Source organism: Mya arenaria, chromosome 13 (genome assembly GCF_026914265.1).
Source record: "Mya arenaria isolate MELC-2E11 chromosome 13, ASM2691426v1".
In the NCBI taxonomy this organism is placed as follows: domain Eukaryota; kingdom Metazoa; phylum Mollusca; class Bivalvia; order Myida; family Myidae; genus Mya; species Mya arenaria.
In genome coordinates this window covers 16,202,508-16,217,305 of record NC_069134.1, presented here as the reverse complement: position 1 = coordinate 16,217,305, position 14,798 = coordinate 16,202,508, and the positions used below count along the sequence as shown (strand labels likewise).

Here is a 14,798-nt window from a genome sequence, read left to right as displayed (position 1 = left end):
CTCCTAGGGACCGGTGAAAATACCTCGAGCCTCGGAAAATTCGAATCAAGCGGGAATTCTTACCTTCAGTATTAAGAAATTGGTCCTTAACATCCAGTTCGAGATAACGATGAATTCGAGCCAACGGGATTCGATTCGGACGGACAAACAGGCGGACAAGTAGCGGATGGCGAACAATTTCAACTTAATAGTAATAGACGGTTGTTTTCTAAGAGGCCGCTTGAATACCTAGAAAAAAGACTTTTAAACTTTTAAATATAATATGATATCCTGTTTTTTCTTTTTAAATTCGGCCATTTTCAAACGTAAAGTTATAACCTTTTCTCAGTCTACGCATACTAGTTGATATAATATATTTATTTTCAAAAGCTTGGAAATCATTTGATTCATATCCAATCTGTTTACGCCAGTTTTCTTTTAAAGCGACTGACCATTTAGTCTAAGTTATCAAGAAATGATTACAGAATGGAATGGCTACGTCCATTAACTGGAATTAAAGTATTACTGGTTGTCGTTTCAAGATACGTGCCTTTACCACATAGTTGTGCCAGCTCTTTGGACGCTAAATGTTTCGAGCACGCTTTTTACGGTATTTCATTTTACTTTCAATATATATACATTTTTTTAATATTTGCTTAACTTATTATTTTTAGATGCGATGAAATATGTGTTATGGAAACGACAAGTTATACCGATCGATCAACAGGCTGGTTGAATTGACGATTTCTCGATTGAAGAAAAGATGCACAGACTGACGGACGGACATGTTTGCTGTCGGACTTGTTACCCATACGACTAACGTTATAGCTTGCATCACCGTTACCTGTTCATATTTGTAAGGGCGGCTAGGACTGAATGATCATTCTGATTCATTTAAATATCTCTCACCAATAGTGGAAACTAAGACCAAGCCGGTACACAAAGTTTACTGTTTGTTTTGTCTGTAAGAATTAAATGCGTTTGAAACTAACAATGGAAACTAATTAGACAACCACAATAGCTCTCGACAATGAAGTCTGTTTAAAGGTTAGAAAGATAACCATCGGGAAAAGGGTTTTGTTACATTATTTGTTATTTAATAAATACAACAGATTTAAACGAATGAAAATCTATACGTAAAGTTTACTTTTTTCCTAAAACAATGTTTGTTATTCGTTATCAGGTTTAATAAAACTGGATATGTATGTATTGTTATGCACAATGGGACGATCCTTTGAGAATAAAAAAAGTAAATAAAACAGTTAATTTTACAAATATCGGGTCGGTAATAAACCAGAGCTTATTTCCGAGTGTTAATTACTTTTTTATTCGTTTTTAAAACGCAATTTAACTGAACATATTTATAACATTATGTTGGGTAAGGTTTTGAGACCAAGCGGAATATAAGTCGTTATGGAATCTCTTGTATTATTATTGTATCTGATATAATAACAGAGATTAGTGGTATAGTCATTATTTTCGAACAGTACGAAGTAATTGAACAATTGAACTGTTTTATGAACAATTTACTGTGGTTCCGAACGGTGCTGGTAGTGAAGGATTTTGAATGAGAATCTTCGATTTCTTGGAATATGACTGCCGTGAAGTATCTGCTAATTTAATTTTGGATTATCTCAAAATGTGAATAGACAGCTCTTGAGATTCATTTTGCATTATTCAGAAATAGGCGGTCAATACTTACGAACCCGGATTCATGCTTTGGGCCACTTTCGCTCACCGGTTGTTAAGATCGGGTAACGAAATTAGCTGCAGATTGCCAGTTTCCGGTTGCCAACGATCCATAGCGACCCATTAATTGAGCTCAGTGACACGGGCCGCGGTAAGACCACATGGCCATTGTGGCAGTTGGTTCTGTTGCTATTAGTGCTGGCAGTGGTCTTGTCGGACGTTGTTTACAAGCATTGTGGAAGTTAGGAAAGGTTCGCGTGTTGACCAAAAGCCTGGAAAGTATGCGCCATCATCATTGGACGGGAGCATAAACAAATTCATTTATTGATGAGTGTGCATGCTTGGATTTACAACTCAGACTGTATTCACCCTGACAATGTACGGCAGTTGACAAATGGGTTTTGTATGAATGACAAGATATGGTCAATACCGCTCTTTTGTATAGTTACATCGAGCAATGGACAATTCTAGAAACCACCAACATTGTTTATGTTTTTCATTAGCAATTTATCGAATAAATGATAAATTGAGTGTTCCATTAGTGAGTAATATAACTCAGCGTTTGAGCGCTCCCAGATCAGGTGGTCTGCGTGCTATCGCCCCTACATTCATGGGTCATTAGGAGGCATGAGATTAAAAAGGTGTTGAACAGTACTCTAGCGCGTAAATATTTTCAATGATCTTCAATGGCTTTGATAACTTAAAAGTGTTTATTTAAAACGTATTGACTGACTTCTAATAGCGTTATGGACACATTTTGTAATTTATAGACCCAGAAGAGGACTTAAAGATAAGACAACACAAATGGCATAACATGAGTGAAGGGATTTGTTTATATTTTTATATTGAAAGTGAGATTGTGGACATATTTCATGAAAGTGAAAATGCGAGAATGGAACTGGAATTGTGAATTAAGAAATTAAACGTTATGATGGATAAACGCCAAAGGCATCACGAATCTAACGCGCAGGATATGGCGGTATCCCGACGGCCAAATTCTGTACAGACCGCCAACATGAAGCATCTGCCGACGATAAAAGAGACTAAGAATTATATTATGATTACCCAAGACATTTTGGATGCATTCAGAGAACAAGTAGTTCAGTCAAACAAAGTGACGCTCAAACTGAATAACGTGAAGTACAAGGAACGCCGGAGGAAATCTCATCGGGACCGTCTGCCGCCAGTGTTTGCCGAGAGACTCCGGCTGCTGCACGGGAGGGCGAGCACAAGTCTCGACCTGAGAGAGACGCTGCCCCATCGTCCCGTACGCGTGTTCGTTGATGACATCACAGCGAGGCTAGAACGGAGCGTCACCCTGCACGAGACGGGGCATACGGAGTCGAATATCAAAGCTAGTCACAGCAGAAGGTATGCAAATAGAAACAAATAATTTAGCATCCACATGTACCATTTGCGGGGGTTATGGGTTATGTCCAAACTGGGACGTCAGGAATGGTGTAATTGAGATGTTGAGGAAGTCTTTGAAATGAGTTCCTATCTTCTAGAGCAAACAGTTTGCTTGGTGCCTGTAATGATGTGTACATGTAATTTGACTAACAGACATTACCTGTATATCTAAGGTCATACACGTGCCCACACCTATAGTTGTCTTGGGTTTGAAGGGTCCTTCTTAAGCCGGCCCAGGTGTAAATACCCGACACCTGTGGCAGATTTATGTTTTCTCAAGCCGAATATAAACACATGCATGTATATCTTATGGTATAACATTATGCGGACTATGCGCGCTAGCCATTTTGTTGGTATGCTCGTTTGAAGGAGTTTGACATCTAGTGCTTGATAGTACTTAAAAAATACAAAATGCCTAGTAACAAAACTACATGCATGTATATTTTGAAACTACGAGTGCATAATTATATACTACATGATCTGTCTTTTAGAAAACGTTGTTGCAGTTAAATCAACAGAGAATTAAGTCAGCTTATTTAGTGAGTTTTTTAATTACCTTAATTAGGCTTATTAGCGCAAACACTAAGTTTTCAAAAACGGATACTTATTCAGACTTTTTAGACTTTCGTCATGTATGTCTTGAAATTCAAATTTTGTAATTTCTTGTTCCTTGAAGAAATGATTGAAAGACGACACTTCGATGACTTGTCGATAACAAATAAATGTGAATCGATTTAATAGAGAAAAAACACCCCCGATTTAGGTTCAATATATAATACCATTTGCACGTTGAAGTCATCACAATTCACAATGTCGAAACTTTACTTACGACCAGCTTTATATAAAGGGAAAGGTTTGAACTTAAATTGGGACTTAATTGGTTTTATCAACATATTCGTCAAAATTTGTAATGTGTTTTTGAACAGCTATCAATTATATTTACTGCTTTTAGCCGGGATACTTCATAATTTAACCTACTTACAAATACTATAATCTTTTTTAATTTTAGGATAATAAGCAGCTAAGTGTGTGTATCATTTAACAAAAATATACCTTCATTATTTTCATAGGTATCATTGTGCCACAAAATATCAAGATTTTGGCTCGCTACAGGAAAGTGTTCTTTTTAAAAAAAAAAATCCAGTAACGCTTTTTCGTTACAAAAAGTATTCATCTTTTAAAAGGCTTGGTTCACTAAATAAGACGAAAACAAATAAAACTGCTTGTATTTTGACCGTTATTTTAGTAAATATTATGTCAAGAGAAAATATTTAGATAACAGCAAAAAGGATTGGCAATTAAATATTATATTAAAAAATAAATGTAAAGGTCACCATACTGTTGAAATCATATTAATGTTGTATGGTTTGTGAAGTGTCTAGGAGATGTGCAAGTGGTCTGGTAACATAGTCGGTAGAGCACTCGCCCTGTCAGCGAAGGAGTCACGGGTTCGAGTCCCGATCTGTCTGCAATTTGTTTTCGTCTTGTGAATGTGGGCAACATGGTATGCATGGATGAATTGTTCATATAATATGCGTGGACGAAGTCCACATAACATGCACGATTGCTTCAACATACGATAGGCGGATGAAATTAGCATGCGTGGATGAGGTCAATAAAAAATATGCTGATTAGGTCCACATAACTTGCTTGGAAGAGGTTCACATACAATGTGCGGACGAGTTCCACACTACATGCTTGAATGAGGTTCATATACAATGTGCGGACGAGGTCCACACTTCATGCTTGAATGAGGTTCACATACAATGTGCGGACGAGGTCCACACTTCATGCTTGAATGAGGTTCACATACAATGTGCGGATGAGGTCCACATAACATGCTTGGATGAGGTTCACATACAATGTGCGGACGAGGTCCACAAAACATGCTTGGATGAGGTTCACATACAATGTGTGGACGAGGTCCACATATCATGCTTGGATGAGGTTCACATACAATGTGCGGACGAGGTCCACACTACATGCTTGAATGAGGTTCACATACAAAGTGCGGATGAGTTCCACATAACTTGCATGGAAGAGGTTCACATACAATGTGCGGACGAGGTCCACACTACATGCTTGAATGAGGTTCACATACAATGTGCGGATGAGTTCCACATAACTTGCATGGAAGAGGTTCACATACAGTGTGCGGACGAGGTCCATACTACATGCTTGAATGAGGTTCACGTACAATGTGCGGATGAGGTCCACACTACATGCTTGAATGAGGTTCACATGCAATGTGCGGACGAGGTCCACATAACATGCTTGAATGAGGTTCACATACAATGTGCGGACGAGGTCCACACTACATGCTTGAATGAGGTTCACATACAATGTGCGGATGAGTTCCACATAACTTGCATGGAAGAGGTTCACATACAGTGTGCGGACGAGGTCCATACTACATGCTTGAATGAGGTTCACGTACAATGTGCGGACGAGGTCCACGCTACATGCTTGAATGAGGTTCACATACAATGTGCGGATGAGGTCCACATAACATGCTTGAATGAGGTTCACATACAATGTGCGGACGAGGTCCACGCTACATGCTTGGAAGAGGTTCACATACAATGTGCGGATGAGATCAACATAGCATGCTTGGATGAGGTTCACATACAATGTGCGGATGAGTTCCACATAACATGCTTGGATGAGGTTCACATACAATGTGCGGATGAGTTCCACATAGCATGCTTGGATGAGGTTCACATACAATGTGCGGATGAGTTCCACATAACATGCTTGGATGAGGTTCACATACAATGTGCGAATGAGGTCCACACTACATGCCTCGATGAGGTTCACATACTATGTGCGGATGAGGTCCACACTACATGCTTGGATGAGGTTCACATACAATGTGCGGATGAGTTCCACATAGCATGCTTGGATGAGGTTCACATACAATGTGCGGACGAGGTCCACACTACATGCTTGGACGAGGTTCACATACAATGTGCGGATGAGTTCAACATAGCATGCTTGGATGAGGTTCACATACATTGTGCGGGTGAGGTCCACATAACATGCTTGGATAAGAAACACATTATATGCGTGTATTAGGTGGGTGGTTTAGGTCCACATAACATGCGCGAATAACGTCTAGATTACACATAATTATCAAATTTAAATGTTCAAATTGCATATTTGATATAACACCGTTTGATCCAAACTTCACGTAAAGGAACATACTATACCATAACGTTTAATGAAGGAGTGTAATGAGGAATTCTCGATTATACAAATAAATAAAAAAAAATATATGCTACGGAGCGTGAAGTTACAAACAGACGTGGGTAGTAATTGTTGAAAATAAATGCATTTACAGAATGCACAATTATTGTTTAAGATATATATGTTAGTACACTAAGATTTCAGGTTAACGCGGAAGGAAGGAGAGCGCTGTTGCGATTACAAAACTGTTTTACTCGTTGTGGCCCTGAATATATCCTCTACAACCCTAAACAATTAGGCTGAATGAACACGTTTGTATAAGAAATTATATTAAGAAAACAAGATTGTTTAAAGCTTTCATCCCTGACACCCCTTGCAACGATATTTCTTTAAAATTTAGTACTTGTCATATTTGATTTGAATACTGACTGATAGAGATAACATTCATTGAAAGAAGATTAGATATGGATAACAAAAGTGCGAATGGTGATGATACAGAACAGCACTCTCAGAGTATATTCCGAGCCATTCGCGCTGCCATAAAGTCAAAGTCGAAAGGAAAGTTTAAATTACCAGCGGTCACTATTAGGAATCGGAAGCCTAGATTTTGTGTAAGAGGATCAAATAGTTGGAAACTTGCGTGAGTATTTACTTTAGATCGATTATGAAGACTGTTACTAAAGCTGATATGATATAAAATCTGACACGAATCTTGCTCTGTTTCCTAGCAAGTAACGAATAACAAAGTAGTAACACTGGTGGCTGAGTGGCGGATAAGATGGTCGTGAGTTTGTTATTGAGAGGCGGGCAAGAGGCTGTGGCTAGAGGCGAATAAGAGGTCTTTGCTGATTGGCTGATAAGAGATCGTGGCTGAGAGGGTGGACAAGAGGTTGTGGCTGAGAGGGCGGTACATAGTTGTGGCTGAGAGGGTGGACAAGAGGTTGTGGCTGAGAGGGCGGACAAGAGGTCGTTGCTGAGACGGTAGACAAGAGGTCGTGGCTGAAAGGGTTGACAAGAGGCTGTAACTGCGAGGGTTGACAAGAGGTCGCGGCTGAGAGGGTTGACAAGAGGTTGTGACTAAAAGGGTTGACAAGAGGCTGTAATTGAGAGGGTTGACAAGAGGCTGTGACAGAGAGGGTTGACAAGAGGCTGTGACTGAGAGGGTGGACAAGAGGCTGTGATTGAGAGGGTTGACAAGAGGCTGTGATTGAGAGGGTTGACAAGAGGCTGTGACTGAGAGGGTGGACAAGAGGCTGTGATTGAGAGGGTTGACAAGAGGCTGTGATTGAGAGGGTTGACAAGAGGCTGTGACAGAGAGGGTGGACAAGAGGCTGTGACTGAGAGGGTGGACAAGAGGCTGTGATTGAGAGGGTTGACAAGAGGCTGTGACTGAGAGGGTGGACAAGAGGTCTTGGCTGAGAGGAGGGTGGATACAAAGTTGCGGCTGAAATGGCGGACATGAGGTTGTAGTAGAGATGCGGACAAATGACCGTTAGTGAGAGGGTGTACAAGAGTCTGTAGCTGAGAGGGCGGACAAGAAGTATCGGCTGAGATAATGGAAAAAAGGTCTTGGCTAGGAGGGTGGATAGGAGGTCGTGGCTGAGATTCTGGAAAAAAGGTATTGACTGAGAGGTTGGATAGGAGGTATTGACAGAAAGGGTGGATAGGAGCTTGTGGCTGAGAGGGCGGACGAGAGGTCGTGGCTGAGATGGCGGACAAGAGGTCGTGGCTGAGAGGGCGGAAAAGAGGTCGTGGTTGAGAGGGCGGACAAGAGGTCGTTGCCGAGAGGGCAGACAAGAGGTCGTTGCTGAGAGGGCGGATAAGAGGTCGTTGTTGAGAGGGCGAAAAAGAGGTCGTGGCTGAGAGGGCGGACAAGAGGTCGTGGCTGAGATGGCGGACAAGAGGTCGTGGCTGAGAGGGTGGAAAAGAGGTCGCGGTTGAGAGGGCGGACAAGAGGTCGTTGCTGAGAGGGCGGACAAGAGGTCGTTGCTGAGAGGGCGGATAAGAGGTCGTTGCTGAGAGGGCGGAAAAGAGGTCGTGGCTGAGAGGGCGGAAAAGAGGTCGTGGCTGAGAGGGCGGAAAAGAGGTCGTTGCTGAGAGGGCGGAAAAGAGGTCGTGGCTGACAGGGCGGAAAAGAGGTCGTCGCTTAGAGAACAGACACGATGTATTGGCTGAAAGGCAGGCTAGATGTCGTGTGGTAGAGGCGGACAAGAGGTCGTGGATGAGAGAGAAAGCTGTTTGAAATTGAATAAGACTTACTAAACATAACATACAGGTCAAGTTTTATTGCTTTACAATAACAAATCAAGTTCATATTTAAGACCACACGGTCTAGTGTTTTCATTGAGTAAAAGTTATATATTGAATGACTAGACATAATGGGATTGCCTTGTTTTAGGGTCAGTTTTAAATCATTAGTTATTTACTGTAAACATGATATTGTCTTTTAATGAAATTCCTGAACACATTGATTTGTTTTATAGTTTATTTATCACGTTTTGCATCATTGGATCATAGACGAACTTTTCAGCATTTCGGATGATTAAACGACATAAGGAAATGTAAAGTTCATTTCTATTTTTAATATTTATCTAACTTCTTAAAACATATTTTAATAACCGTCGCAAGCAGCGATTAACAGCCATTGTGAATGGATTTTAATAATTTCTTTACATGGAATTAAATGATTTCAGGCTTTCTACTCCGATCAAAGACCAGCAAATAATATCTTACAAATTCATAACATGCCAAACTTTACTTAACAGACAGACATGCACATTATTTTAACATGGCTAAATTATTTACCCAAATCATAGGTAAAACGCTATATGGAGTGTCTATTTAAAAGATTAATTCATTGGAAATGAAAACTTTGGAAAATTCTTTAAACGGATGTGGTGTTATGCAGCCTATGGACTTCAGTTTAAAGGCTTTCAATGTTACTGTTGAATTTTAAAGAGAATGAACTTTTCCGTCCAAAAGGACATTCCGTCTGTCCCTAGGAGACAGGTATATAAAGTTATATGTAAACACCCAGTTTTAAATCTGCATGATGGAATATGGCCCCGAGGGTCCGATAGCATTAATAGGTACGTTCATATGTACATTGTGTAATATACATTTATGAATTAACTGTCTACTTAAAGCTGCACTCTCACAGATATACCATTTTTACAATTTTTTGGTCTTGGAAAGAGCAAATTCTTGTCTAAATATCTGCAAACCAATGATATAAGATTGCTGACAAAAAATCAGACGTATATTTTCATATTTCCGTTCGAAAATTAATGTTTTACGGCTTACTAACGGTTTAAGAAAAATGCACTGATCATCAAATTTTGAACTTAAATATAAAAATCTGCGATATAATTTTTGACAACAGTCTTGAATGACTGGTTTCCATGGATTTTCACAAAAAAAAATGGCTCGTTTCAAGGCAAAAAAATTGTCAAAACGTTCAATCTGTGAGAGTGCAGCTTTAAATGTTGCATATATATATATATATATATATATATATATATATGCAACATTTAAAGCTGCACTTTTATATATATGCATTAACAACAACTAACAACAAACAGTAAATTAAAGGGGAATATACATGAACATTATTTCGTCTTGGACATTTTGATTAAGTTCCCTGTATACGTGGTAATTGTATGGATATACATGTAATAATATATGGATTATACAAGCATGTGCGTCTAGGTCATAAGATGGTCTTGTGACAGATGTTCGCCTCTCACACGAGAAGTCCAGGGTTCTATCTTCACATGTTGTCGTGGCCTCTATTAACGGATATGCTTGTTCTCCCAGCTCCCAAGTTTCATTACACTTGAAGTTAGGGGGGGGGGGGGCGCAACTTAGGATGTAGGATGTACGCCCTCTCGATCCGAAGTCCAGATATATACATCTAACTTAAAGGTGATATCGGGGTTCGGCTGATCTATAAATAATATATGAACATATGAATATAAGAATATATGATGATTGTCTACCCTATTCACACAAAAGTTCACTTTGACAACTGGGTGGGGGGAGAGGGCCAGTGGCTTCACCTCCTGGATCCGTTAGTACACTTCGTATAATTTAAACGTCTCGTTTTCTTAAAAAAATGAATTAACGATGACTTTTCACATTTATAGTTGTTTTTTGCCGAACCATGATAATTAGCACCATAAATAGCAGTCCAAAATTGTCATTTTTCACATTATGTTATTTATGGTGTTTTGCTAGCAAATAAACATAAATAGAAATTAGCTTTTACTAATGACCACTAATTTTAAGTAATCGCTTTTTGATCAAATATTAACATTAATAGAAGGTGTTTGATTTTCAGCGGAAAAGCAAATACTCAAGAGAACATTTTCTTTAGAGGTACTGCATAGTTGAAGCTTATTTTCCATTATTTAACCTCATGACTCCAGCTTTTCTCTAATCTGCCACATTTCTTCAAATAAGAGGGCTATACAGATTTATTCAAGGCTGTTTGTTGATCTAAAGTCAGTCAGAACGTGCATATCGATGCATTGAGGAGAAACTGAAAGGTTGAAATGATTTCCTTTCATGTCTTGAATAATTCTTAAGTTTATCAGTCTGCTAAAAGTGTATTTAGAAGTGGATGTTGAATGCTAAAACATGGACACGGACACAGATCCGGACTATGAAGTATATGAATGGTAGGTACCGTGGATTTTCTAAGCCATTTATACTCCAATTACAAGTGCTTTTGCATTTTTGCAGGCTATAGTTTATAGAGGTATCTGATATAATTAATTTAGAATATCAAACTGCGTATTTTTCGACAGCACAAAGCTACACTTTGATCATATATAAGCATTTCTTTTAATCAAAGTGTGTCGCCGCTGAGCTTACTCGACCTACTGTCCGAGTGTATCAACTGGAAATACCCTTTTCAACGAAGAAATTATATAAAAAGTTCATAAATGTTAATGTTATAAAAACTTATAATACATTAAAAAAAAACCTTGCACGTTTGTACAAATACGGTCAAAGCAGACACACAATTGCCGATACTTTTTAAATGATTGACAAACATTGGAAAGAACCCTGACCCTCGCCCATACAAGGCTGGGTTAAAAAATAACAAGGCTCTAAAACGGATTTTGAACACAATTAATTGAAGTGCTGACCTCCGATAATAATTCCATTAAAGCTTAGGATAATGTTCTCTCCGTTTACAGCCTAGCTCACTTCTTTTTTTTAAATCTGTTATCTGTCATTCAATAATTTTACTTTAATACTGTAGATAAATAAGGACAGTTTGAATTACATTGTATGGATCAAATTCGCGTGAACGGTGATATCTTAAAGAATAACAGGATGAGTCTGCTGTCATCTGATCGGTTACATAAATAAAGGGATCCTACCCGCGAGAATCTCTTATCGATACCTTCCATTTAACTCTTTTATCATGTAATGTTTCAACTGGGTATTTGAGGGATTAGATCTCCAAGCAGTGCGATGAAATCGAATTTTTCTGAAGCATAAGTCATTAGATAAAATATGATAAATGTTCCATACCAGGATAACATAAGAAGGGTGTTGGTGAAAAGTGTTCAAATTGACAGTGAAAACCTGTGACTTTGTGAGGAAAGAATGTGATTCCGAGTGGAAAATACGTGCATAACCTGCTTAAACTAAATAAACATGTCATTTCATAGTGGAAAATACTTTTGAAGGTTTCTCAAATTAATTTAAATGAATTTACCAACTAAATTTGAGTTTTTATAAAAAAAATCAAATCGTTATAATATTCTTACAAACATTAATGAAAAGTAGACGGATTTTATATATTTGATAATAATGTGTTTTTCTATATATACACGTTAACATTTTCTGAAATGACAAGTTGGAAACACTTTCACTGTGTTCATATTTGTGGGGATTCCGAGAATGCAGCGGAAGTGGCGACGGCGGGCGTCCTTCTGCATGTTGTCGGCAGTTCCGGTCATTACGGAACGCAGGCCGGTTAAATCCGCTCTCGTGAAAAGGTACCAAAATATACACCTGATCCGGGAAAATTAAATTATCAACAGTCGGAAAATTATGTATACAATTATTTTCCCTTGCAAATATCAATTCAGAAATGGGTGGATTCTGAGAACACTTTTGGCCAAGAACATTTCGTATTAAACATTGTCTTTTCTTTTAGATTGGAAGCCGCGTACACCTCACGACGTGGCCATACTTCCTTCCGTACAACACGCGCAGGCTCTATATTATATATACACAGCTTCCTTTTTCTTTTCAGGAGCGTCGACTCCGATGACGATGGCCACCTGCCTGACGCCATAATAGAAAAAGTAGCACGCGCAAACACCGTCCATAATGAGCATTCGCAGATACTACCGGAAATCCGGGCGGCGCCATGTCCAATACACACAAAAAAAGACCATAAAGATCCACTTAAAACAGACGGACGATCGCCGCGTCGTCTCACAACCCACGAACCCCATAACCAGTTAAATGTCCATACGTCTACTAATAAGGGGTGTCGTATGGACATAAATATTCGAATTCCAGAACAATTTCCTGCGACTGTGCGGCAACCCATGTTGCCTAAGAATATGACGTCAAAGGAGTACGTCATGACATGGCTCGTGCACGGATCTGAGCCGAACGGAAATAACCACTTTCCGGAAATAATACCAAGACGTAAGAAATCTTTGAAAGTGAAAATGCCAGATGTTAAAAATTCATGAAAACCCCTGACAGTTCACAATTGTTGTGTACCAAGTGACGAGTGCTTACATTGTTGATCAATGTTAGCGCGTATTGAATAGGTAAAATGATACTATTTGATAACTATAAAATAGTTCTATGTGTCGAACTTGTTTGGTTGTTAGTGCGGACGTGACGTTTAATTATTATTAGTGTTGTATTTATGGTAATGTATTGTTGTTTGTTTATTTAATCGTATAAGTAACTGTTATGTTTTGTTATAAAAATAAAGACATATTTTATGCACGTTTAGCTTGGTTCGATAACGATCCCTTATGTTATCAAGTACATCACCATCTTGTACAAGAAAAGTAGCATCAATATAGTTTTCCAAAAAACAACAAGGCAGTCTAAAGGACGGCTATATCCCCCGCTGTGGTTTTTAAAACATTTTGTTTTTCTCTGAACCTGACTGGTACGTTGAATCTGACCAAAATTGTACACTACCACTGATCAAGAGTGGGAATATAGGAAATACAAGTTGTTTGATCAGTAACCTCAATATTCTTGGATATATGAACATGTTATAGAAGGATATTTGTTCAGTTTTTCAAATTGTGTGTAGTGTAGGTAAGATCAATATCATTGTTATTTTGGCTAAAAAACAGAAGGTAAATGAGTCTTTGATTTATAACATCAATCAAATAGCAAGCCTTAAGTATTTTCGATAAAGTGATACATATATTTTGTGGTGACATCATACCATTGTTTACTGCCTTTGACAGAAAACACAAGCTTTAAATATATTTTCACACATTTGTGTACATTGTTTATTTAAATTTTAAACTTGTTGCACATAATGATAATGCTCGGCAGAGTGTGCAAATTATCAATACGTGCAAATTGTTAAGCACTTTCAATTATCAAACACTTTTGATTGTGTAATATGACCTTTAAATGTCTCGTGTGACCTTGACCTTTGACTGAGGTATGGACCCGGGTCACTGCACATTGTCTCAATGTGGACAATATTTGTACCAAGTTATGTGGTAATCCATCAATGCTCAAGTAAGTTATAGCCCGAACAAGAGCATGTGTACTCTGACCTTTAAATATATCGTGTGACTTTCACCTTTGAGGTATGGACCCGGGTCAAGGTCGACACAACGTCTCGATGAGGACAACAGTTGTACCAAGTTATATCGTAATCCAACAATGCAAAAGTAATAGCGCGGACACAAGCATGGGTACGCTAACCTTTGAAAGTCTCGTTTGACCATGACCATTTAATGTATGGACCCGGGTCCGGACACGAAATATTACGGACAAACAGACTGTCGGACGGACGATGTGCATTCCTATAATCCCCTCTTCCATCTGTGGCGGGGGGGGGGGGGTGGTGCTGCTAATAAAACATACTTTTAGTCACATTGGGAATATTGATCAGAGTTTTGATTTAATGGGTACAAGTTTATTGCCATCACCTTATTTTTCACTCTTGAATATTTTATACAGCTTGCTGTTTTGTTGATGAAGGTAATTTGGAAATGTGCAGTGCAATTAATTAATATTCGATATATATTGTGTTCATTCTGTTTTTCTTATCGATGTAAGCAATTTGTTCATAAGCGGGTCTTGGTGTTTTGGCACTTGTGAAACACACTCGCATTGTCATAATTATATTTGAAAAATGTTCAAGTTCTCTAAAAAGCAAACTGATTTGTTGAATTTTGTTAACAGAGAGCCATTAATTAGGTACTATATAAGTAAGAGATACACAACTTGTCGTAATTCAGTGTATTGTTACAGCAAGAAAACTTGTAAAGTTTGAAGTTGATATCGTTTACGGT

The 14,798-nt window shown here is 38.6% G+C and overlaps 1 protein-coding gene across 1 annotated transcript; it reads left to right on the top strand.

The window, feature by feature from the left end:
• Positions 1-1,236: 1,236 nt before the first annotated feature.
• LOC128213027 (uncharacterized) lies at positions 1,237-13,254 on the top strand. The gene is made up of 2 exons (XM_052918509.1): positions 1,237-3,039; positions 12,539-13,254. Exons 1-2 carry the CDS (start codon positions 2,597-2,599, stop codon positions 12,987-12,989), a joined length of 894 nt encoding a protein of 297 aa, XP_052774469.1. The 5' UTR covers positions 1,237-2,596; the 3' UTR covers positions 12,990-13,254.
• The last annotated feature ends 1,544 nt before the right edge of the window (positions 13,255-14,798 follow it).

Bases quoted from the DNA above. Each gene is read 5' to 3' on its own strand.
- LOC128213027 (XM_052918509.1), top strand. From the start codon at position 2,597: ATGATGGATAAACGCCAAAGGCATCACGAATCTAACGCGCAGGATATG. The intron at 3,040-12,538 runs GTATGCAAATAG...TTTTCTTTTCAG, and splicing joins AAAGCTAGTCACAGCAGAAG to GAGCGTCGACTCCGATGACG.